The sequence below is a fragment of the Ammodytes marinus genome (assembly GCF_949987685.1).
Source record: "Ammodytes marinus genome assembly, chromosome: 6".
NCBI classification, from domain to species: Eukaryota; Metazoa; Chordata; class Actinopteri; order Uranoscopiformes; family Ammodytidae; genus Ammodytes; species Ammodytes marinus.
Window position 1 is genome coordinate 9,321,804 of NC_137235.1, and position 25,051 is coordinate 9,346,854.

Consider the following 25,051-nt stretch of genomic DNA (forward strand, 5'->3'; position numbering starts at 1 on the left):
AGAAAACTCAGTATTCAGTGTAAGCTTCATGAGGCATAAAGTATGGGGGGGGGGGGCATACATCAAGTTGTATCAGTGTCTCTCTCTCATTATCTAACCCACTGCTAGGGTACGGCTGACATATCAATTTGCAAACAAGCTTGATTAATTGAAGATCATACAGAAGACAAGCCTTTAGGTGCTAATCACATTGCTCCTTGCTCCAATATTTGCTTTTATGTCTTAACATAACTTTGCATGTGACAATGCCGATTTCATCATTCACACACAGCTCAACAAATTACACAGTCCCTCTGGGAGTAGAAATGTGGCCACAAACATATATATATATCAACATAGGGGAGAATGGGGTAATGTGAGACACTTTTTACATTTGCTCTCCTCTTAGCGAGCTAAAATGATTTATCAGTCAAATTTACACATTTCCCATTAATTCAGGATGAAAAGGGCTTTAGCAGAATTTATTCATGACAAAGGGCAGTGAAAATGTGATTGTTTTAAAAAAAGTTGTCTTGTGTCTCACTTTACCCCAGCTGTGGGGTAAACTGAGACAGACCAGAGAAATCAAGGGGGTAAACTGATCCACTTACTTTTTCCACTCTGAAACTACCATAACAACACATGTTGTAACAATTAGAATCCTGACAGCTAGCTTGAAAACCAAATATTCCAAAACGAATGTCGGACTAGTAACAGAATCATGGGGTTTGGTCAATTAAGCACATTTTCTAAATACTTGAAAGTAACTCTGATCAAATACAACATATAATTCATATTCAATAATTAACATTCAAATGACAGATACAACCAGTAAGATTAAAACACAGTCTGAGGGTCAGAACACAGGACCCTTAGAACCAGCTAGAGCAGCCTGGGACTCAGAACACAGGACTAGACCCAGCTGTCTTTTTCCATCTTTTCAGTCTTTGATTAATATTTTTCTGCATTTGTTTTATTGGGATCATTTATTGAATAAAGACATATTACTTAGAGTCTGTTGATGTTAAAGGTCACTCTCTTGTCCCCCACATACATACGTGCCAAACCATGCCCTTGCTGACACCCCTTCAACGATCAACCCCCACCTCCAGCCCACATTGTCTTTTGTCTTATTCAAACTAGTCGCCTTGCTATCTCAAATATAATGGATTCATTAAAAGAGGGCATAGACACTGTCTCACTTTACCCCACATCATTTGTCTCACTTTACCCCACTGCCATAATTTGAGAAAAAACTACCTCTCTCAGCAGTTCAGGCTAATCTTCAGTTATCATCATCACATGGTTTCATATGTTGGTAGTTCATCAACATGTATGATAGAAATTTTTCTACCTGAATCAATTTGCTTTGGCACAACAATCGATTAAGTTTACAGCAAAAAAAATTACTTTTACATGCAAAAAAAATATTTTGTGAAAAAAACATGCTTACAACATCACCATGAGGTCCTCTCTTTCATGACCGAGTGGAAATGAGAGGGGCTTGAAAACATGTATCTCACATGACCAAAAATGTGTTCCATTGCCTAGATACAGGGGGTGTCTCACATTACCCGATGCTTCACATTCCCCAGTTCTCCCCTATATGAAGCTCAGGATCTGGGGCATAACATATTATACACATATAAACAAAGCCTTAAGCCATACAGACGTGTGGTCTTTTAAAGCAGGATCAGTCAGTCTGATCTTGACGTCATGAGGACATTTGGATGTTAGCAGATGGGCTTATAGCAATATATTGCTTTTATTATGTTTTATTATTCATATCCCTAAGTTATGGTGTAAAACCTCGCATTACTTCTCAATAACAAAAATGATGCTCCTTCAATTTATTTTTCACACAATGGCTCTTTGTTATTTTTCACACTCTTTTTAATGTGTTGTTTTTCTATGCCAGTGCACACGTTTGCCACTACCATACCGAATGGTGACATCCGATGGATAAGGCAACATTTTTACATTTCGTGTAGTAATAGTTTTGAAAATGCTTTCCTCAGTAAATAAGACAAACGTAATGACTACTAAACTTCTAAATCCTAAACAAACAAAAATGTTATGGGAATATACCTGTAGTGATATAGATGATATAAGTCTGTATGTAGAATGTAGTATTATGTACTGTATGTATGTATGTATGTATGTATGTATGTATGTATGTATGTATGTATGTATGTATGTATGTATGTATGTATGTATGTATGTATGTATGTATGTATGTATGTATGTATGTATGTATGTATGTATGTATGTATGTATGTATAGATAGATGTATATAGATAGATAGATAGATAGATAGATAGATAGATAGATAGATAGATAGATAGATAGATAGATAGATAGATAGATAGATAGATAGATTGATTGAGCACCATAAAATGCCACTAGCCTTAAATAATTTCTTATTATTGATGATAAGGTATTATCTGCCATCATTGACACGGTAGCTATTGGCATTCATATCAGCCTTCAAAGTCCAACAGTGGAACTGCCATATCAGTACACTACATTCACACATGACTTGTGTCACATGAGCTGTTGCACCATTTCTCTCCATTTCTTTTTTATCTCTCATACTGCTCCTCTTCCAGCTCTTCTGCCCTTCCCGTCCTCCCCCTCTCCTCTCCTCTTCCCATCCCATCCCGTCTCCTTCCCACTTCCACCGTGTGTGTGTGTGTGTGTGTGTGTGTGTGTGTGTGTGTGTGTGTGTGTGTGTGTGTGTGTGTGTGAGTGTTTGTATGTGTGTGTGTGTGTGTGTGTGTGTGTGTGTGTGTGTGTGTGTTTTTCTCCCTCCATTCACCCGACTCACCTGAAGCAACGCCACGATGCTTCTCATTTTTCGCGTCTCAATCAAGCCTGCCCACGGATAAAACACATTTGTGCAACTGCAATAGGATGCATTCCAGCAGATGGCTCATATAAGCGGACACACACACACACACACACACACACACACACACACACACACACACACACAAACTCTGCACCAGCACCACAAACACTATCACAGTAAGTGATTTCTTATGGAATGTTGTTAGGTAGATCATTGATGGAAACACAGGAAAGTATTTCATGAAAATAATAATGCACACACAATCTATAACAACTAACTATAAACAATACAATCCTCAATTTCATTAAATGACAGTGTATTTCTTATAGCTTTTATTCATTTTGGGTCGTGCATAGTGTTGTGAAGTGTTCTGCAATGATGATCTTTCTGTTTTCTGTAGGGCTTCCCTGCGGACCGCAGAAATGTTGTGGATGTTGGAAAACCCCTGGGCGAAGAAATCAGTAAATTTTGTGAGACACACACACATCTCCTCACCATCTTGACTACATCACCAAATTTGCTTATTTTATAAATTAGTAAGCGTGATTAATTTTTAATTTGTCCCCTGATCGTCAATTCTTTATGCATCACCGACCACGTCCTCTTGCTTTTGCTCTCTCTCTCTCTCTCTCTCTCTCTCTCTCTCTCTCTCTCCCTGTGTGTGTGTGTGTATTTATGTGTGCATGAGCGTATGATCATGCACGTCACCCATAAACTAATATTGTTAAAGTATTCCCTGGGGCTCAAGAACACAGGAAGCCTGAATCCACTATACACTCTGTCCTCCTTCATAGGAAGACTATAAAATCATTACTTCATCGATTCCTCTCGTTAACCTTTGCCTAATTTGATTTCTAACATGCTTTTCCGTCCCTCTCTCTGCTTTTTTCTCTCCAATTTTCTTCTTTTCGTCTCCCATTTATTTATTTTCTTCCTTTTGTCATCCCTCCCTAGCTTCCACTCTATGGATCAATAAGGACAGCAAATTCCCACTTCTGTTCACTCTTATCTATTTATCCTTTTTTTTAACTTACTTGTCCATTTTATTCCCCTCATACATTTAAAGTTACATTATTTACTGAGGCAACGCACCTTGAAGTGACCTATCTATCTCAGTAACCTGCTGTGAGTGAAATAGGATTTGACTGACTTCATTTTCTATTTTAGGCCCTCACCAGAGTAGCACTTCCCATGAGGGCTATTTTCTGCATCATGAAGATGTCTTGATTAGACCCCTCAAAAGTCATTTTAATAAATGAGCCTCACAGTTTACAACTATGTGACATGAATTTGAGCGTGGTCTGGGAATTAAAGGACTATTGGAACGCAATGTAGCAATGAAGAAAAATTTAAGAAGCTTAATTGTCTGTAGTAATTGTGTGAGATAAGTTTAATTACTTTACTATCATCTCAGAAGACTGGTCATGCCAAAAGCCCTTTTATGGGATTTTTGAAACACGTGATTACGAGTTCTGACCATTATGCAGTTATCTAATAGGATGTGGAAGTCGACATCGCCTACACAAACACAAGAAAATAGAATAGAAAAAAACGAACTATAGATTTTTCTAGATGTCAACCAAGCCTTTACAATTCACACAACTGACGTATTCATGTTTGTGGTGATGTTTAAATGCTGTGGGAGGAAAGGCCAACGAATGTGAGATGGCTTTGTGTGTGCTGCTCTCACATTCTTCACAACAGATGGCAATGAAGAGGCACATCTGCGGGCACTTCTGCTGATTTACTTCTTATATGTTGTGTATATGTGTGTGTGTGTGTGTGTGTGTGTGTGTGTGTGTGTGTGTGTGTGTGTGTGTGTGTGTGTGTGTGTGTGTGTGCGCGCGCGTGTGTGTGTGTGTGTGTGTGTGTGTGTGCGTGTGCGTGTGTGTGTGTGTGTGTGTGCATGTGCGTGTGTGTGTGTGTGCATGTCTGTCCATGAGTATGCAAATTTTTGGTGCATTTACTTCATTCATCCTACAGATATCTTGGTTTAGCCGGTAAGCAAGGGAGTCCATCCAAGCAAAGGAGACAAGAGAAACGGGGGCCGCACACGTTGTGAAGACAACGGACCGGAACTGGAACAGGGATTCTCTCGAGGATCAAAGGATGAGAAAGAAAGAGACAAGTGACAGAGAGGACGGGAGCTCTTGTGTCACTCTGAAGAGGACACGTCTACTGCCTGACCTTTTCAGACAAATTCACACCCCTCCACCTTCTTCCTCTTGGATCTTAACTAACCTTTAAAAAAATGCCCTTCAGTGGGCCCCCCCCCACTCCCCCTTGCATTCATTTAATGTTTCCCATAATTTTTTTTTCCTGAACTCTTCTGCTGCTGCCGTCCTCTGGGAACTTGGTTTGCCAATTTAGCGATTAAAGTCACTGTAAACACTAACTGCTCTTGATCAGCTGCTACATGTGCCCTTCTCCCAGCTTGTCACTGCTTGGCGTGACCAGTTCCTGTTAACAACAACAGTTTTAATTGCTGTCAACTGCTTATTTTGGTGGCACAGTGACTCTGTGTTTAGCAATCTCATTTTATGGGTGAGCCCATGGATTGTCCTATCTGAGTGGACTGAGTTGTCGTCCGGTTTCTTTGCACATCAAAATAGAAGCATGTTTGCTGTATGAGAAATAGTCCGGCTATTGCTTCAGATAAAGGCACTTGTTAAGAGAGCAAGAGTTGGTCCTTGAGTGCTAAGATGTGGCTGTCAAATGTCCTTGTGGGAATCAATGAGGTATTTATGCAGAAGTGAGAGTGTGTCATTGTTGGCTCTAATGTTGCCAGCAAAATCAAAGACAGATAAGGAACACTGTTTGTTGTAATTTAAATTTACTTGGATTGTGATTCCCCCTAAGCGATAACATTGTGACCCAAATGTTTTTTTTATGTCACCCACAACACACACATGTTTTCCCCTCTTTTGTGTGTCATCTTTGAAACTGCCATCAATGTAACAGCTGGGCTCGTGCCTTATTGGCCATGCCAGTGATAAATTATTACCACGAGTGTCAGGTCAGTCTGTTATGTGGTAACAATATCCGTATATCCACTTGTAAGGAGGAATGGCATGTGCATCTTGATAACGGAGAGCCAATCACAGAGCTCTGTTAGCCAGTTCCCTCACCTTGCAGTGTAAAATGAAGACTGATGACTGGGATATACCAGTGCTGCTCTCTGTGGGACAAACTATGCAATTACATTTTTTATGTTGATTAAGTCACACACACATCCCAATAGCCTACATAAAGGTTGCAGTGATGAGAAACCCATTGCAAATAGAATAAGGTTCTTTTTTTTCCCCAATTGTAGGCTATCTATTTTTTAATGATTGTGAGTCCTGCTAATAATTTGTAATCATCCATCCACCTGAATGTGAATTACATGAAGAGTGAAAAATGTCTTCTTATGAATCTAAATGTCTCCTTATTACTCTTCATAATGGAAAAACATCATTCAGTTGTTTACTGTACATTGCTGTTGTGAAGTCTGCACTGCAGCGGACACCATCTCGCGATACGCTACTTAATCCCGCGATACTACACGCATCTCATTCGAGCTAAACCCTAAACTGGAGGGATTTCTGTCTGTAGTGTGTGTATGCTGCTAAGAAGCTAGCTGCACCAAAACATCCTGCTCCTTCTACATAAACAATTCAGCTCTAAGGTGAGGACAGTTGCTTGAGCCACACTGTAATAACGTTGAAAGTTGGTTATTTTAAAGATGTGTAGGCTCGCTAGCTGCTATCTTAATAGCTCTAACAACAAATACTTTAAATGTAACTTAGTAATCTTGCCAAGTCTGCGGTGACATGGGAGCTAGAACAACACTTCAGTTTGAACATTTAAACCCAGTGAAAGGCCCAAAGTGCTTGAATAACTTTACTGAATGTCTATACTAAATTTATGCCTATAGTTTAAGCTGCTAGGGTACGCTTTAAGAACTTATTTTGCTGTTGGTGGTGAGCAAGGAAGCTAATGTTAGTTACTTATGCATTACTATCGTTCATTCAACATTAACATTATTGCTTCCCCTTGACTATCTATCTATCTATCTATCTATCTATCTATCTATCTATCTATCTATCTATCTATCTATCTATCTATCTATCTATCTATCTATCTATCTATGCCAATTAAATAGCTATTTTGTCTTGTGTATAATTTGACTTACTCTTGCCCATTCTGTGAACTTTCCATTTGATCACAGCAACACCGGTATCCCTCAAAATGGATTTTGAAGATGACACGACTGTGTTAACCACCTTGAAGTCGTTCAATTCCTTCATCAGTCACAATGAACCTCCACAGCGGCTGTCAGAGCACCCAGCAGGGAGTGGGAACTTGCAGAGTCAGTACAAGCGCAGCATGGAGGTATAAACTAACTGACAGCCTTGACAGTAAGCCTTTTTAAAGCCGGTAACTATTAACATGCAACGTGTGCACTGACTGACTTGTCTTTCTTTTTTAGTTTTTGGAAGCAGCAGAAAGGGTTCACTCTAAGAATCGCTGCCTCCAGTTGGACCAGGAGAAGAAGCAGATGGAGATGAGTCACAAGCGAGCTCGATATGAACTAGAGAAGGCTGCTTGTGACAGTGCACGAGACTTGGAGGTACAGCTCATGAAACGTGATGCAGTCATAAATAGGCCCGGGATGATATGAAAATTCCATGTCACGATTATTCTGATGATTAACGATATTGACAAAATTCCACGGCATGATTATTTATAATCATAATTATTGATGACAATAACATGAAAATGTGGCTCTGAAAATACTGAAATCACTTTACCTTACAATATTTAACCACCACGTATTTTTATTGCTTGACAGACTGTTTTTTAGGGGAATATACTTTTTAGTGAAAAACAATCAAACATTTTGTAATGTGGGAGATACAATGGGCAAGCCAAGCTTTCAGCCATGGTGACAGGTGTGGGATTTTGAAATTAAATTTGCGGGCTTCCCTATGAGGCTATTCAAAATAAATCAGGAAGTCAACATAGGAGTATCCGTTAGCGAGCGGGATATATATATAGGGGAAGGTGGGGTGATTTGTGCATTTTGGAAGTTGCAAAACCCATTGTTTCTAGAAAACCGTGGAAGAAATTGGAAATGTGACCACATATTTAAGAAGAGCCATCCATTTGACTCATCCTGTAAAGAAGGGAGACACAAGGAATAAGATATAAGCACATTTAAGCTCAAAAAACTGTGTTTTGCCTTTCAAAGTAAAATTTCCATGATCAAGGTTTTTTGATTATTGTGTCTGAACAATTATAGACACGTTTGAAAACATTTGACACATGTTTTAGTGCTTTGGTATGCTACACTTTGAGTCTATATAATTAGCACAATGTCAACCCTAAATTGCTGCATCATGCCTATTATCCAAAATTCTGGGGATGGGGTGATTTGTGCGCAAGGGCCTGGGTGAGTTATAAGTAAGTAAGTAAGTAAAATGTATTTATAAAAGCACATTTATGACAGTTTGCACTGTCCAAAGTGCTGTACATAGTGCATTCAGTAGGTAAACAATGAAGGTAAAATAACAATAACCAAAATAAAAGACGTAAAGCCCATACATCCACATAAACACAGATAGTAGTGCAGAGGTAAGTAAGTAGTGCAGAGGTTAATGGGGAGGAAACACCAGGGTGTACATATGGGTTTTGAGCCTTGATTTAAAGGCAGAAATGTAGGGGGAATCACATTTGTCAGGTGGCAGTTGGTTCCACAAGCACGGAGCAACTAGTGCAAAGTACATTTCTGAGAGTTGTGCCAGTGGCATGGCTGTATACGCTGGTCACCAAAAGAAAGTGATTGTCTACAGTAGCTCAGAAGAGAGTGACATCTCAATTCCACTTAACGACACCACTGATGAGAGTTCAGATGGCCAGAAAGATGATGATGGTGACTTGGGGTGATTTGTGCGACAAGACAACTTTTTTTCCGAAAGCTATATTTCTTAAACAGTTTATTCCAGATCCAAAGTTTTTATTGCCAGGGATGCACAACATCCTGAAATATATGTACATATTTGAGTTGGAGACATAACTGTCAAGGCCTCACTTTAAAATCACTTTGAGTAAAAAGTTGCACAAATCACCCCACCTTCCCCTATATATATATATTTTTTTTACAGTCACTAAAGTGAGAACATTCATGATTATTCAGATGGTGGAAATTCACCACCACTATCAACATTTTCTAAGTGTTTTTTTAAATCTCGATTTCGCTATAAAATCCAATATAACCCACCCTTATTCATATATTGCATCATATCGTGGCGTCAAATTCTACTGCACAGTATTTTACTTTGCTCTCACAAAGACGTATAAGCCCCTGAAAAGACATTCAGTAAAACCTATTTCTCAACCTTTTATGTTACAGCATGAGGTTGACAGGAACCAGGACCTCATAGGGCGAATAAAAAGGTTGGAGGAAAGAGAGACTGAAGCAGCTAAAAACCTATCAGAGCAGGTGGAGGCAAATCGTGCTCTGCGTAAGAACCTGGAGGGCTTGAACAAGAAACTGGAGGAGCGAGATACCAGACTGAACACTGCCAATCAGGTACACACACTTGAACACGCACTTAAACACACACTTGAACACATGCACACACACACACACACACACACACACACACACACACACACACACACACACACACACACACACACACACACACACACACACACACACACACACACACACACACACACACACACACAGACTCACAGTTTCACTTAATGCATTGGTACTCTGGTCGTGTCTGCTATCTTTTTGTTGGCTTACCTCTTTAATCTGTTCCCAGACTGTCAGTACTTTGAAGGATGAGATCAGAGAGCTAAAACAGAAGACTCAAAACCAGGACTCCATCATTTCTGCTCGAACCCTGGAAAACGAGGAAGTGCAGGAACAGTTAGACTTACAACACAGGTACACGGTCATACAGAGAGACTACTACTTACCTGGCTTTATTTTATGCTTATCCATGGGGATAGCTGTATAGAACAAGATAAATGCTGACCACACACTGTTATCTGATTGTTATTATAATCAGGAAGTACCAGGAAGTTTCCCAGCTTTGCCAAAGTCTCCAAGCGGCCCAGTCCAACTGCTCAGAGCACATCATCAAAATTAAGGTATAAATTCACCTACATTATATAAGAATACACTTGTACTGCAGCAAATTATTTTGGCTGATTTCTCTCTTCACACTATGGCAGGAGTTAGAGAGGTGTCTTGCCCTCCAGGAGCAAGACATGGCCATCGTGAAGACTGTAAAGTCAGACGTGGCCAAGATGCCAGACCTGGAGAAGGAGTTGAAGCGCCTCAGAGAAGATAATGCCTTCCTCAGGTAAAATACATTTGATGCTTTCCAAAAAGTTCCACCTTTCAATAGATTTGACAGAATCATTTTTTTAAAGACTACAACCTAGTGCAATCCCTCGGGGCTCCAAACATTTGCTTCCGACCTGTTGACATTTTCAGTGTGACATTCGGGTCAACACAGAAAAGGAGAAATTAGGTGACAGAGGAGACTTTACCCATGTTGTTTTGTAATGCTCCAAACCAGACACAGTGTGTGTTCAGGTTTGTAATGACTATTCTACCTAGTCTCATAATATCAAAGTGGGAGAAAAGCAATGCCACATTAGTTTTTCTTCTTCACACGATTACTCTCTATTAGTATCGGCATGAAACTTAATTTATTTTCTCAAGAATATGTTTAAGAATAATGATGCTAACACACCTTTTTAAATAATTGTATATTCATAATTAAGAAAGGCAGAATTGGATAAGTAATATAGTGCCAGAAATTAACACATAATAATCTATCATTATTGATAACATCTACAGGCTGTCCTCTGCTATATGAAAAGGTTGTAATTTGCAGCTGAAACAGTGTAGCCATTAACCTATCACAGTATCCTCTGTTCTCGTCTTTGTTGCTATGGCCCCTTCCATCCCTTTTTTTAGAGAGAAGCTATGTGATATACGTGGTTTCATGTAGTTTCCGTAGTGAGATTAATGAGAAATATGTTTAAAAAAAAATGTAAACCAATTTCCTGCATTAACTTTCTAATTCACAGTTATCTTAATTTCATGTGTGGACAGATATGGTTGCTGGGTTACTTCGTCAAATTTTTAAAATCACAATCAATGTGTAAATTACAGATCACTGATCAAAGGTATACCATTTCTTTCTACATCATACACTAAGGGCAAAACTGTGAAGCTGATTTTGTGTTGTTTTTGTTGTTGCTCTGTTCAGGGAGAGCAGAGAGAATTGCAGTCTGTTGAAAGAGGAGGTTGAGGGGCTGAGGAGGAAGCTGGAGAGGATGGAGAAAGCCAAAGAAGAGCTGGTCAATATGGAACTGGAGAAGGAGGTAATTTAAATGCATTTCACTCTGTGGTTTATTGATATTCACACTGTTAATATTGTCTGAATACACCGTATCTTTATCCATAATATCAGATGTTTTATGCAGCAAATTTGTGTATTTTTGGCCAACTTTTCTTAATTTACAATACATTTTTTTTTAGCTGTACTGTAGTTGTAATTTATTTTAAAGAGTCGACTTTGAAAAATGCCCCATGATATTGCTCAATATAGCTGCCCCCTGCTGGCATAGTGATGATGTCGTGTAGTTCCTCTGTGGACACAAATCTAACATTTTGTTTCTCGAACCTCTCAGAGGTTGGCAGAGAAGCTCCAAGCCTGGGAGAACCTGGGACAATCTACGGGACTCAACATAAGGTCAGACACTGTGTCAAAGTGGGACTGTGTGATTATGAGATAGAAAACCAGAAGAAGACCAGTTCTGGTTTTAAAACATTTTGTTTATATATATATATATTTTTTTTTTTATAAAATAATAATAATAATGGATTGGATTTATATAGCGCTTTTCAAGGCACTCAAAGACGCTTTACAGGGTTCCAGGTTCCATTCATTCACACACAGTCATACTGGTGGTGGTAAATATGCATGAGATAAGAATGAGTACCACTAGGTGGAGCTGTGGTCACTCCAAATGAATGTGCCTCATCACTGTGGATTGATTCCCATAGCAATAGCATGAATAGGTGTGTGTTTGTTTTCTACCTGTTTGCGTGTGCCCCGAGTGTCTCAATGCATCCAGTCAAAACTGGTAATGAGAGAAATGATTGCATGTTGCCTTGTGAGCAGTGAAGCAGATCAGACACATTATAAACACTGCAGCCTTGTCCATCACATGCATGCATGCACACATGGACAAACGCAAACACACACCATTTTACCTATGATTAACTCTGGCTCTGTGATGTTAACTGAATGTTAATTGAAACCCATCCATACAGCGTACCCTGTGTGTTTGTATGTGTGTGTGTGTGTTACACCTTTCTACAGGGCAAAAAAGACAAAGATAGACATATTGTCTGAATTATAAAAAGGAAATTAAATATTTCTTATGTAAGGTCTCATTTTAGTCTTATGTAATGCGCTGTGGTGGCTGATAGCAGTTGTTGAATGTACAGTTATTAAAAGACCTGAGAGGATCCCAGGAATGTAAAGGCCAGGACACACCGGTCCGACTACCCGAAAATGGAGACTGCCGATTCAGACAGCTCCAGTCTTTCCAGTCACCATCTTTAGCAGAGAGTGTCGAGCATGGTGTTGAGCAGTCAACAAGGGTTGATGCATGTGAGTACTCGCTGAACGAAACAAACAAACACATTAAAACAATGGCTAGCTGTTGTTAGCTGTTTGTGCTACCTGCCTCACTTCCCGGCTTCACTGATTCGCTAGCCCTCCACCAATCAAATCGCTCCAACTGAAAGACTGCCCGCCGACATCTACGACGACCGATTTCACGGCACACACCAAACAGATTTGTGTCCCCGCCCCCTCCAGACTCTCCGACGGCGATTATCGGGCCGGTGTGTCCGGGCCTTAATGCTGCCCTAAGCTCAATATACAGAATCATTTGGTTGAGCCACTGTCTATCATTTTTTCTGAAAATGTTAGTCAGGCTAGGCTGTCATCCTTAGTAAATTGAGTTGAACATTTGAAACCCTTCTCAAAATTCAGGTTTTCAGACTGCCATATCATTGGCTGCCTCTGTGCTGGGGAAATACACTGCGTTGCACACATGGCTTGTAAAGGGCAGCCCCATGTGTGAGGCTCATACTGATCAAAAGTAAAGGTTAATGTAGCTTGCAAATCAACAGCTCCTTCAAGCTGTTTTAATTGTTTACTAAATGGTCACCTTAATTGTCAGGATGTTGTTTTTCCCGACACAGTCCGGTGGTTTGGAGGCAAATTGAAAGCTGGAGTGTTAAATTCACCAACATGTTCTTTATTTCACTCAATTTAAAATCAGTATCTACTAGGATGTGTGCATAAGTAGCACTTTGTGGTTGTCGATAGGATGGCAGACATTATTTCATCATTTGTTTTGTGCTGAATCTTTAAGGTATAAATTGTGATTAATGAGCAGATTCAAGAGTGATGGAATAAGTGAAGCACTCTGGATTCATGTCATTTAAGACTTTTTGTCGTTAAAAAAGTTTCAATGGAAAAGAGAATTGATGACACTGCACTGTGACAGTAATGCAACCATGTCTGATGAATTAATGACGTGGCATCAAAACAAAGCGTCCCCTCCTAGAAATTGATTTGGCCTCTTCTAGTTCTGTCATTCAGGAGGCACTCATACTAGGCCATCTGTTCCGTGCCGTTCACATTTTCCCCCTAAAGTCTAGATCGTTTGGCTAGTGTGAGCACGCCATCCATACTCCAGCACGGAACACTTCCTTGGCCACGGCACACTTGGGAGAGGTGCGTCACGGCCAAAGTACAGATGCTAATGAGATGACATGTGCACAAGCAAGTGCACAAGCAAGCGCAATAGCAAACTGACAACTTCTTCATAAGGTTTTTAAAGTGACTATTTGAAGACATAGTGCAAGAACTGTGAATGTATGAAACACATTGCTGCACTATTAAAAAAAAACATCACATAAGTTACAAATAACTTATTTGTATTATTATAATAAATAGTACTTATTGAATTATTTTGGGCTGAACAATCTACACTATGGCATGTGTCTGACCTAGGTTTTCGTCCCAATGTATGCTGTCATCCTTATGCGGCAGGCAATCACAATAACTGTCAGAAAAATCACATTTACATAATTCCCGGAACTTTTTTGTATTATTGATTTGTTAATTTTGCAGGCCTGTTAGTCATTTCTCATATCTTCCACCTCCAGATACTTGCAGCATTGTTTTACTTTTAGTTTTCATATTTTTTCTCGTTCTGTCACTAGACATTTTGGGTTGGTCATTACTGGTGTGAAAAGATTGAATATGTTATGGTGTCTTCTATGATTAGGACAAAACACATACAGTAGGCTGTATCTGAGAAGTCTGTATCTTGCAACCGAGGATTTGGTTTCTTAATCTTACCAGCCATTTGTGCTGTTTTGCCAGACGGAAATAACTTTTGGGCAGAAGCTAGCCCTCCCCAATACCAATCAATGTGGCTGCCTGGTGGAGTAGACAAGGCAAAAGCCACAGCTTGAATTTGACAGCGGTTGGCTGGTTGCTGGTGTTTCTTTCCTTTCCTTCTGTAACACACAATCTGATAACATTGTGCTTGCTTGTCTGTGGTTTCCACGTGGCAAGGGAAAATAGAATTGACAGAAACAGTCTGAAAATATTTTAAGATTGAGCTGTTACATGGAACAATGTTGAAGGGATAGTTGATTAATATATATGGAAGGTTTTTAAGGGTAATGGTTTTCTTTTCAGGAAGGTTTTCACCAGGCAAACTGTAAAAAAAAAAGAACTCCTCCCAAACAGCAAAACTTAGAAGAGCCTCTCATATGAGATCTGGAGCAGGCTAATCCCTCTGTGCTCAGAGCAATGTGGAATTACCTACTTTGGGGCACCACAGTTATTCCATCAAATGATTCATGAACTCATATTTTAGTCATGAGATTATTTCCATACCTGAGGCTCTGCCTAGCAGAAGTGAAAGTGGTGATAAATCCACGCCACCCAACTGTACTGCTCTACCATACTACTCTGGTTTACCAGGCATGCAGTACTTTTCAACAGGTCAGCTCCTTCCTTCCAGGTGTGTGATTTGTCAATTGGCCTCGGCAGACCACAATACCAGATTGTCAGAGCCACCAAGTAAGGAAAACCTAGAGTTCAGTGTCATGCTTGATTTGTGTTATGGAAGGAAAAGCAAGTTACACTGACCTACACTGGTCCCCAGCCTTAAGCCAAAACGGTGAGATGACATACAGACCGCTTTTTTATTGATAGTAGCTTGTTTGTAAAACGATACAACGGTTAAACGCAACAACGCAGTTTCACGTTTAAAACCAGCATTTCTCTAACAGACACAGGACATTCTGAGGGAAAGAGTAGCCGGCTGGAAATGCTTTAATGTCCTGCTGTTTGGCCGGCAGCCCGCGTTAAGGGAAAACCCTGCTAAACTTCATGATGTTGAGTTCCAGTGTAAAGAAAGCTGCATCCCTTTTCAGGTTTTTAATTGTAACTGCTTGGTGGCAGCAAAGGGTTTTGAGCTAAACTCCCCTAACGCATGTTCACTTCACAAGAGATAAAGATTCTTTCTGGACAGATCCCCCGTAGTTACAAACAGGAGTTTGAAGGTAAAGTGGTCCATTTTTGTTATGTATGTGACCTTCTACATTGTTGTCTTCCCATTTGTGCGTGTACGTGCATGCGCTGTGTAATCTATCAATCTCTCCCAAGAAGTGAGTTTGTTTTGAAGAACTGTGGCCAGTGTTTAGCCCACTATCCTCCTCTCATCTCTCCCTCTGCTGCTCATGTCATTTTATTTCCCTTCTCCCTACTGGCCGGCTAACAAAAGAATATGGAAAAGCTTTTGTTTTTTTATCTGTTCTCTGTCCTCTGCTCTCACAGTCATATTGATATTTCATTGTGTGTGTGTGTGTGTGTGTGTGTGTCTGTGTGAGTGTATGTATGAATGAATGAATGTGTGGGTGGGAACGTGCATGCTAACAGTTCTGTGCATGTCTGTCTGTAGGAAGCCAGAGGATCTGTCCAGGGAGGTGATTCAGATCCAGCAGAGGGAAATTGCTCTGAAAGAGCAGAACTACACACTCAATAGCCGGTAACACACACCTCTTCACGCATGCACAAAATCCCTCTTTCTCCCTTCAGACCTTTTTTCTCTCATTTTGTCTGCCCGAATTCCTCTCTTCCCCCATGTATCTATTAGAGCGTATCTGTGAGAAGTCCTTAATTGTCACACAGTTAATTAAACTGGTCCTGTTTCTGATAGCACTCCTGACAGTAACCACTGGTGTGTGAGTGTGTATGTGTATAATGTGAGAGATTGTGATTGAGAGAGAGGGGGGAATTCACTAATTAAACTTGTCCTGTTTAGGCAGAGGTAATGTCTATAGGGGAAGGGCTGTGCACATGCACTGGTATTCATTCTGAAGCTCAGTCCAGCTAAGGAAGCTTTCATGAGCTAAAAAGCGTCCCTCTTCTGCTCAGCATATTGGCCTCATTATGAAATATTAGAAACGGAAGAATGGGGAGAGTGGTGGTGAATGGTGTTGGGGGAGCATGTGGTGTAATTATTGTCTTATTGATCAGACCTGGCACACGATTCTGGACATTTGTCTGGGAATTGCAGTCAGTTAAGTAAGTTAAGTTATCTTTTAGGCATTGTTATTCTAAATTGACTACAAATTGCTTTCCTCATATTGTCTGAACAGTCGGCACTAATCAACTTGTTTCCCCTGCCCTTTCCTCTCCCTGTCATTAACCCGCACACACACACACACGCACACACACTATATTGCTTTATACCTATTCATTTATCGTGGTCCCTCAGTGTAAGGAGTGTGGAGCATTCTCAGTCTGAGCTCCGTGCAGAGCGGAACCAGCAGCGCAGCAAGACTCTGGAGGAGCAGAAGAAGAGGGAGACGCAGGAGGCGCTTGTCCGTCGACTGCAGAAGAGAGTGCTGTTATTAACCAAGGTACAACAACAATAATACACACAAAAACAAATCTAAAAATACACACTCGGCATGATAAGACCTATCCATCACCCAATGCCAGAATATTACACTCAGGGAAAACAGTGGGCACTCGAATTTCAAGGCCGGCACAGAATTGCTAATCTCCCCATTTTCCCCTCTGTCCCTCCGATTGGTCGATGGATGTCACGTGACTCCCCAATCCGTCTTGCTTGCTTGCTTCCCCTGCTGCAGTTCCTGACTAGACCTCTCTGCGATATTGATTTCTCAGTGTGTGTAATTCCCTAGGTCAACATGCTGAGTCTCTTAGTGTACACACACACACACACACACACACACACACACACACTCTATATTACTAAGCAGGGCTACAGGCATTCTGCAAATATGGCTTGACCCAAAACCGTTTTGGCAGAGGGACCATATTCCAAAATTCTCACTTTACCAAGCCTTCAGAGGATTCAAGTCACAGTGAATTAAAAATAAGTTTTAATTGCAGTATTTGTTGTTAAAAGTTGTATTTTTAAAACTCGTACCCCTTTATTTATTTCTGTATTTTACTGATTTATTTTAGTTCGAACCAACAAAATATTCATCAAGTTCTATAAGCATATCTACCATGGTTGAATTTACTGAAACCTTTTTATTTAACCATGTATACAAATTACTGTTTTGTATAATCCTCCCAACTCAACTACAAAATACTAAAGTAATACATTTAGTAGGGCTGAAACCAATCAATGTGAACAATCACAAGAAATGTTATTATTTGACATATTGCCCAGCACTACAAAGAAATAAAACAGTAAGTAGCAGCAAATCCCTACGTTTAAGTTGGAACTGAAGATACAGTCCCCTCCATAAGTATCGGAACAGTGAGGCCAATTCCTTTATTTTTGCTTTAGACTGGAAACATTTGGGTTTGACACCAAAATATGAATATGAGACAATAGATCAACATTTCAGCTTTCATTTCCAGGTATTCACATCTGGATCTGATACACACCTGAGAAGATAGCATTATTTGTAAAGGAACAACACATTTTTAGGTGAGCAAAAGTATTGGAACAGATGGACTTAAAATAAATTAAAGTGAATAAGACTTAATATTTTGTTGCAAAGCCTTCGCTTGCAACAACTGCATCAAGCCTGTGACCCATTGACATCAAACAACTTTTGAATCCTCCTTTGTGATGCTTTTCCAGGCTTTCACCACAGCCTTATTCAGTTGCTGTTTGTTTACTCTCTTTAGTCTCCTCTTTAGCAGGTAAAATGCTTGCTCTATAGCAGGGGTTCTCAAACTTTTGATAGCTGAGGGCCAATTTAGGAACCCAACATTGGACCGAGGGCCGCCGAAGGAAAAAAATAAATAAAACTGAAATAATTTCAATGGCCAGCGTCTTTACAGTTTACATGTATTGGTCAGCATCCAATACTGTGTAATTAACACATTTAAAGTAATAAATGAAGGGCTAGGTCTCATTTCAACATTGGGGAACACACATTAAAAGCGGGGGTCTGGGGGTCTTAAGGAAAAGACAACTCGCTCCCATTGACACATCTAATGGAATATAAATCAAGGCACTGAGGCATTCTGTATTGCATTCAAATATTTATTCTACTTTATTGTTCAAAACTTTCTACACATTGAAAACGTATCAGCTTTTGGAGTGTTTTTTTGTAGGACTCACTACTCATGATGCAGAAGCAGTGTTAACTATTATGACACTATACATTGGAAATAAACAGGGTGGGCTATCAGCAGTCAACTAGGCAGATAGTTCCATGGCTATCAGCAGCTAGCTAACGTTAGTTTGTTAGCTAAACTTTAGGCAAAAGAGTTAGAAACCAGATAATGTTAGCATCCATCCTTAGACACTTGACCTAATCTAATTCACCTTGAATGTGAGAAAGTGCATCGTATTGGGCTTGACAAGCTCACTATCTAACAACTTACATTGGGACCACTACACTGCCTGCTGCACTGCGGGAGGCTGACCAGCCGTCTGCAACGAGAAGCAGAGGCCAGCCGAACTTCGCAAGTTTAATAAGTGGGGAATGAATACAAACAATTAGGAGGGATATTTAAGTGTTTCGACCCCTGTACTGTTTTTACTGTTACGGGGGACGCATCCCCTCCGTGCGTTTCAATAAAAAAAATAAAAAATAAAAAATATGATAATTTTTATTTTATTTTTTAAAATAATTTATAATTCAATGCGGGCCGCGGGCCGCACTTTGAGAACCACTGCTCTATAGGGTTTAAGTCTGGAGATTGACTTGACCAGTCTAAAACCTTTCATTTCTTGACCCCGATTAACTCCTTTGTTGTTTTTGCAGTGTGTTTTGGGTCATTATCTTGCTGCATTATGTAGGATCTTCCAATCAGTTTGGTTGCATCTTTCTTTAAATTGGCAGACAAAATGTTTGTGTAAACTTCTGTAAATTTTGCTGTTGCCATCATGTGTTACATCATTAATGAAGATTAATGAGCCCATCCGAGAAGAAGCCATGCAAGCCCAAGCCATGACATTGCCTCCACCGTGTTTCACAGATGAGCTTGTATGCTTGGGGTCATGAGCAGATCCTTTCTTTCTCCAAACTTTAGCCTTGCCAATTTAAAGAAACTGATTGGAAGATCCTTCATCATGCAGCAAGGTAATGACCCTAAAAAACTGCAAAAACAACAAAGGAGTTCATCAGGGGCAAGAAATTGAAAGTTTTAGACTGGCCAAGTCAATCTCTAGACTTAAACCCTATAGAGCATGCATGGAACCATGTAAAGCGTCTTTGAGTGCCTTGAAAAGCGCTATATAAATCCAATCCATTATTATTATTATTATTATTATTATTATTATTATTATTATTATTATTATTATTATTATTATATCCGACTGTTGTCACTTATCCATTTTCCAAAGGCCAATCAGGTTAACCCAAGTTCCCTTTCACCACATTCTACTTTACTTCAATGATGCTTTTGTTTATTTACAGTTTTTGCTGCTGCTTTATCATCAAGCCCAACTTTGTTCGCTCTGTTCAGGTGAAAGAAGCGGCCATCGTTATTTCTTTTTTTTAATAGGATTTCTTTGTTTAAATATTCACTTTGAAAACCTTATGAAGGAGTTGCCGATTTGCCATTATGCTCTTTGAATTTCTGTTATACTTTTGAACTCATGTATGGAAAGTTTGGAAACGGATAAAAAAAAAAGAAGGTTCAAATAATTTGGAATACATTTTAATTTATTGGATTTCTGTGTATATATGTTTTTAAGTGCTGTGCTTTTTGACACAGAATCATGTAAACTTTGACATAAAACCAAACCATTAAATATGACACAATGATGATTTTATTATGGTAATAATGATTATAATGAAATCAAGACAAAAGAGCTTTTGTATCAGAACAAGATGGGGAGCTGTGCTTCCGTATCTGGCACCAGGGAAGTTTCTGACATTTTTGGTTAAGAAATGACAAACTATGAATCAATTTATGAAAAGCTAATTTGTTTTGATAAACAACTAAAGCACATTGAATGGCCTTGTGTCTGAATTGTGCTCTATAAATAAACTTTCCTTGCCTTAATCAACTACTTAGAATCGTCAACTAATAGTTTAAGGTCTCCAGCCCCCCCATCCACCTGTGGGAATCCACTATAGCCACATACCGGCTCAAAAATCAATGATGATTTAGTAGCTTGCTCAGCTGCACCTTGACAGCAGTTGTTAGGGAATGGGGGGAGGAGGACAAATTGCATCCTTCCTCTCTGCTATAGGGCTACGTCTCCTTTATTAATCTGTTGCCGTGCTCGGTTTCCTATATACTTCGGTGGGACAGAGTTGCTGCTGGCCCATTAGAGGCACAGTCACATCTTCACACACACTAGATAAAAGAGATGACACAAAAGCAATTTAAAAGAATAGATGATGAGAACAGTAATGACAGTTTTATCACTCTGTCCTCCCGTGCCCTCTTTGTTTGTTTGTGTTTTCTTTAAATGAGAGTTTTTTTATCGGAGAAGCGCAGACCGATTGTTGATTTTAGATTGAGTGAATTTCATTGCATGTTAATGGACAGTAAATAGCCAAAGGGGATGGCAGGTTAGAACACATTGACACTGACCTCTAAATGTGTTTTACCTTTTTGTACTTACTTCTGTTCAGTCTGGTCTGCTGTTGGAAAGGAGAGAGAGACTTATAAGCCTTTCTTTTCAAAAAGACAGCCCTACTTAGCAGTCAACAGATAGTACATGCAGTTATCTTTACTGCCTGTATTTATTACCTGACTTCAGCCTGAATTGAATACACTTCCCTGAATTAGCCCCATTAATAATAGGCTATTGAGCTTTAAATGACTCTCAAAAATTCAAGGATGGTATTACCACCAACCCAGCTGTTTTGTGAGATGTTTATTAAAAGACAGAGCATGCCAGTGCAATAAAGTGAGGGGAGGAGAAGCATCCTTTTAACAGCCTTGACTGACAGTAAATTTGCATTGATAAATGGGCTGTCTGCCTTTCACAAATACACGTTACTTTCTTTAAAGCCACGACTCTTATCTGTCTATACGAGCTGTTTTTGTGAAAAATTATATTTAGTAATTTTCAATATCGAGACAAAACTCTTAACTAATGTATGCTGTATGCTAGACTAATGTTAGCCTTCTGCTGTAGGCTAACCATAGGCTTACCCTCACGGACGGGAAAAAACACCTCAATATTGAAAATTACTCAATAATTTTTCACAAAAACAGCTCGTATGGACAGACAACAGTCGTGGCTTTAAAGAAAGTAACGTTTTTTTGTTAAATGGATGTTCGATTACGTTTTAATTAAGTTTGTTTGCAGAAGACAGGTCTCCTTCAATACAAAGTGAATGGAACGGTTTTCAACGGTTTCCCCCACTATGGGTCCGACCGGACAACAACACCTCAATATCGAAAATGACTCAATTTGTTTTTCACAAAAGCAGCTCATATAGACAGACAAGAGTTGTGGCTTTCAAGAAAGTAAAGTTTTTTTCTTAAATGGATGTTTGATTACATTTTAATTAAGTTTGTTTGCAGAAGACGGGTCTCCTTCAATACAAAGTGGATGGAGCGCTGGTCAATGTTTTCCCCCACGATGGGCGTGGCCTATTTCATGCTCTCTATGTCTCTATGTTACACGTAAATTGTAGTGGTGTTGTAATCATTCATTACTGTTACAAGCTCAAAGGTTGAATTGGGTAAAATGCTCAGATGTGTTGAAATGAATGTTTGTGACATGTGTGTGATTCTGTGGCGTATTATGCTCAGGGCCCAATTCAGGAACTTCCAACAGCTCAAAGTGATCAGTATGCAGATTTAGCTTTTTCATGAATTTTGGAACATGTCTTACAAACCCAACATAAAAAGAACCTTCCAAATGCACTGGAACGCATACAGATCGAAACTCGGTTCTACTGAGTCTTAATTTCCCATGTTCAGAGTACAATCGAAGACACCCCTGCTGACTGATGTAAATGACATCCCTATCTGTGCGCTGCTATTGATCTTTAGTGCAGGAAAGTCGCCACAGACACTCACATCGTATTACTCTGCGAATCTGCACACACAAGCGCTTGCATCAGTGGATCATAAGCTCAATCACCATCGTTTTACCTTATTCTTTGATAGATAGTAACTTAACAGCAATTAAGTAGATGAAAGTCTAACGTATTAAAACTATTTAGAAGTGGAACACTACTTTGTTCTCACATTAGACTGTTGAATGTTTTCACATCAGCAGCAAATGCAGAATATTCAGACTGGCTGAAATGGACCATTGGTTTATAAAATGTATTGGTTTAGAGGCAGTAACAGGCCCTTAGCTGTTTGTTCAAGTTTGTCTGTCAGCTACCATTTATCTCCATCTTTCCCCATCACCAATTCTCGTACACACTTCATTTCTAATACTTCCTGTAGATGGCTGTCTTCCTTTATATTTGTGTCTGTGTTTTGGGGGAAACATACAAAGCTACACTTGTTTTTGTTTGTGAAAATAAACATACACACTCAAACATCAAGTATGAAGACACTCACTGACAAACAGAGACTCATGAGCTATTTGGAGACAGTGTGTCAGTATGACTGACACTTGAGAAGATGTTGACTTGAGTAGGTTATTATCATATTTTCTTTATGAGAAGCAATTGCTTGGTGTGTTGATTGAGTGGACACGGTGCTGTGTTGAGAACAAGTCTTTCATCCCAGTATCATAGAGGAGGAACATTTAATTAGATTTTTTTTTGGCTTATCTCTATATATTACATGCCTACTATTCAAAGACATTTCTCGGTCATGACTGATATCCTTTTTTGATTAGTTCTTTCATCCTTTGTTAAAAAAGACATTAGCCTTTTGATTTAGTTCTTATTTAAGGAATAATGCAGATGAGCACAACCATAACCCTATGCTTTCCCTTGTCAAAGCTTGGATGAGAAAGGCAGTTACATTATATTTATCATTCAAAAGTAACAGACAAATCAGAAAAAAATCGAATAGCTTTGATATACACTCGCTCATACACACAGACCCATCCCATTGCATAAAATTCTGTAATGTCACAACTTTTTTCTTCATCGGCCTCATGGAAACATCAAGTAAAGATCAAGATTTTTAAATTTTGTAGTGTTAGAAGGGAAATACTATGGCAATGCTAACTTGTTCAGTACGTAGGCGCATACATTTGGGTATCTGGGGCCTAGCAACCCACAAATGCCGACATAAGAAAAGCAAATCATATACTTTTGGGCTGTTGAGTCCCAGAAAATGTGCTTTAGCATGTTGGTTTGTACGTCACAACCGGCGCTTATTAGAATAGTTCAGCCCACCAGGTTTCACACTGAACAGTTTACCCTTGGTTGTGCAAAGCCATACTCGCACCAACCGCTGAAGAAAGAGGAAAGAAATAAAAAGTCTGAATATGTATAGAGAAACTGTAAATGCTCAGCTTCATTTTAAGCCAGTTACATAACCAGAGTATTGGTTTGGTGCAAGTGAGTTATTGTGGTGATATTTGCGGTAGAAGTGATGCACAACACGAGCAAAAATATGGCCATAGTTGTTTGGAGTTGGTGAGTGCCTGTGTCTGCTCACACATGTGAGTGCTGACCAATCAAAGTAGACTTTGGAAGGGGGGCAGAGATGAAGAAAAAAATAACAATAATAAACCATGAAAAAAAATAATAAACCATGAAAACAGTTTCACATAGATACCCAAAACACAAATTGTAACCTTGTTATGAGCATAATATGTCACCTTTTAAGTTAATGTATGTGTGTTTGTGTGTTACAGGAGCGTGATGGAATGCGCGCCATATTAGAGTCCTATGACAGCGAGCTGACTCCCGGTGAGTACTCCCCTCAACTCAGCAAGAGGCTCAGAGAGGCAGAGGATGTACTGCAAAGGACACAGAACTACACTGCAGAGATGGAGGTGCGTGTGCAGGCTGCATGCACATACATATACAAACAAACACAATACTTGTTTTGATAGTGTCTTTGTTTATCATGTTATTAAGTGACATTTTACTCATAGCTTAAGGCATACAAATGCATACCGCTCAGCTGCTTCGTTTATAGACGTTCAATACTCTTGATTGACAGATCTGCACTACACTCTGATAGAAATGCACTTGAAGTACACAGGGACATTGAGCAACACTAGAACAAAACAGAGAAGCACCAGTGAATGAGCTGCACACTTTGGATAATATATGGATACTTCTTTCTGCTCACATGCTTGTTATTGACGGAAGGTCAATGCTGTATATCTGTGGGACAGGAATTCATTTGAAATATTTTGTGTCGGTACGTTTCTTCCCTCTGTTCTGTCCATTATTCAGGCCCAGCTGACCAAAGCACAGGAAGAGACAGGGAGTCTGAAACTGCAGCTGCAAGCAGTAAGTATACATAAACCACACACACTCCCACGCCACACCATGTTGTCGGCAGCATTTATTTCTGAGACATACAAAACATTTTTCCTCTTACAAGCTTAAATATATTTGACCCAAGTTAACTTATATTCGTACGAAACCATATATTATATTTGTACCATGAAGGATGCAAGAAGAGAAAATGTAAGACATTTATTTAAACCATAGAAATCTTTATTGCTATTCAAATGACCTAAGATATTGTAAATTCAGCCATGAGC

The 25,051-nt window shown here is 39.5% G+C and overlaps 1 protein-coding gene across 1 annotated transcript in view; it reads left to right on the plus strand.

Moving 5' to 3' along the window:
- Positions 1–6,409: 6,409 nt before the first annotated feature.
- Positions 6,410–25,051, plus strand: part of mad1l1 (mitotic arrest deficient 1 like 1) — a 128,654-nt gene continuing 110,012 nt past the window's right edge. The window contains exons 1-13 of the mRNA XM_080029204.1: positions 6,410–6,497; positions 7,041–7,204; positions 7,302–7,442; positions 9,225–9,404; positions 9,649–9,773; positions 9,898–9,979; positions 10,064–10,194; positions 11,113–11,227; positions 11,537–11,598; positions 15,908–15,994; positions 16,727–16,871; positions 24,188–24,328; positions 24,738–24,794. Coding sequence (XP_079885330.1) covers positions 7,061–7,204; positions 7,302–7,442; positions 9,225–9,404; positions 9,649–9,773; positions 9,898–9,979; positions 10,064–10,194; positions 11,113–11,227; positions 11,537–11,598; positions 15,908–15,994; positions 16,727–16,871; positions 24,188–24,328; positions 24,738–24,794 — 1,410 coding nt within the window. The 5' untranslated portion in view covers positions 6,410–6,497; positions 7,041–7,060. The remainder of the gene's footprint in view (positions 6,498–7,040; positions 7,205–7,301; positions 7,443–9,224; positions 9,405–9,648; positions 9,774–9,897; positions 9,980–10,063; positions 10,195–11,112; positions 11,228–11,536; positions 11,599–15,907; positions 15,995–16,726; positions 16,872–24,187; positions 24,329–24,737; positions 24,795–25,051) is intronic.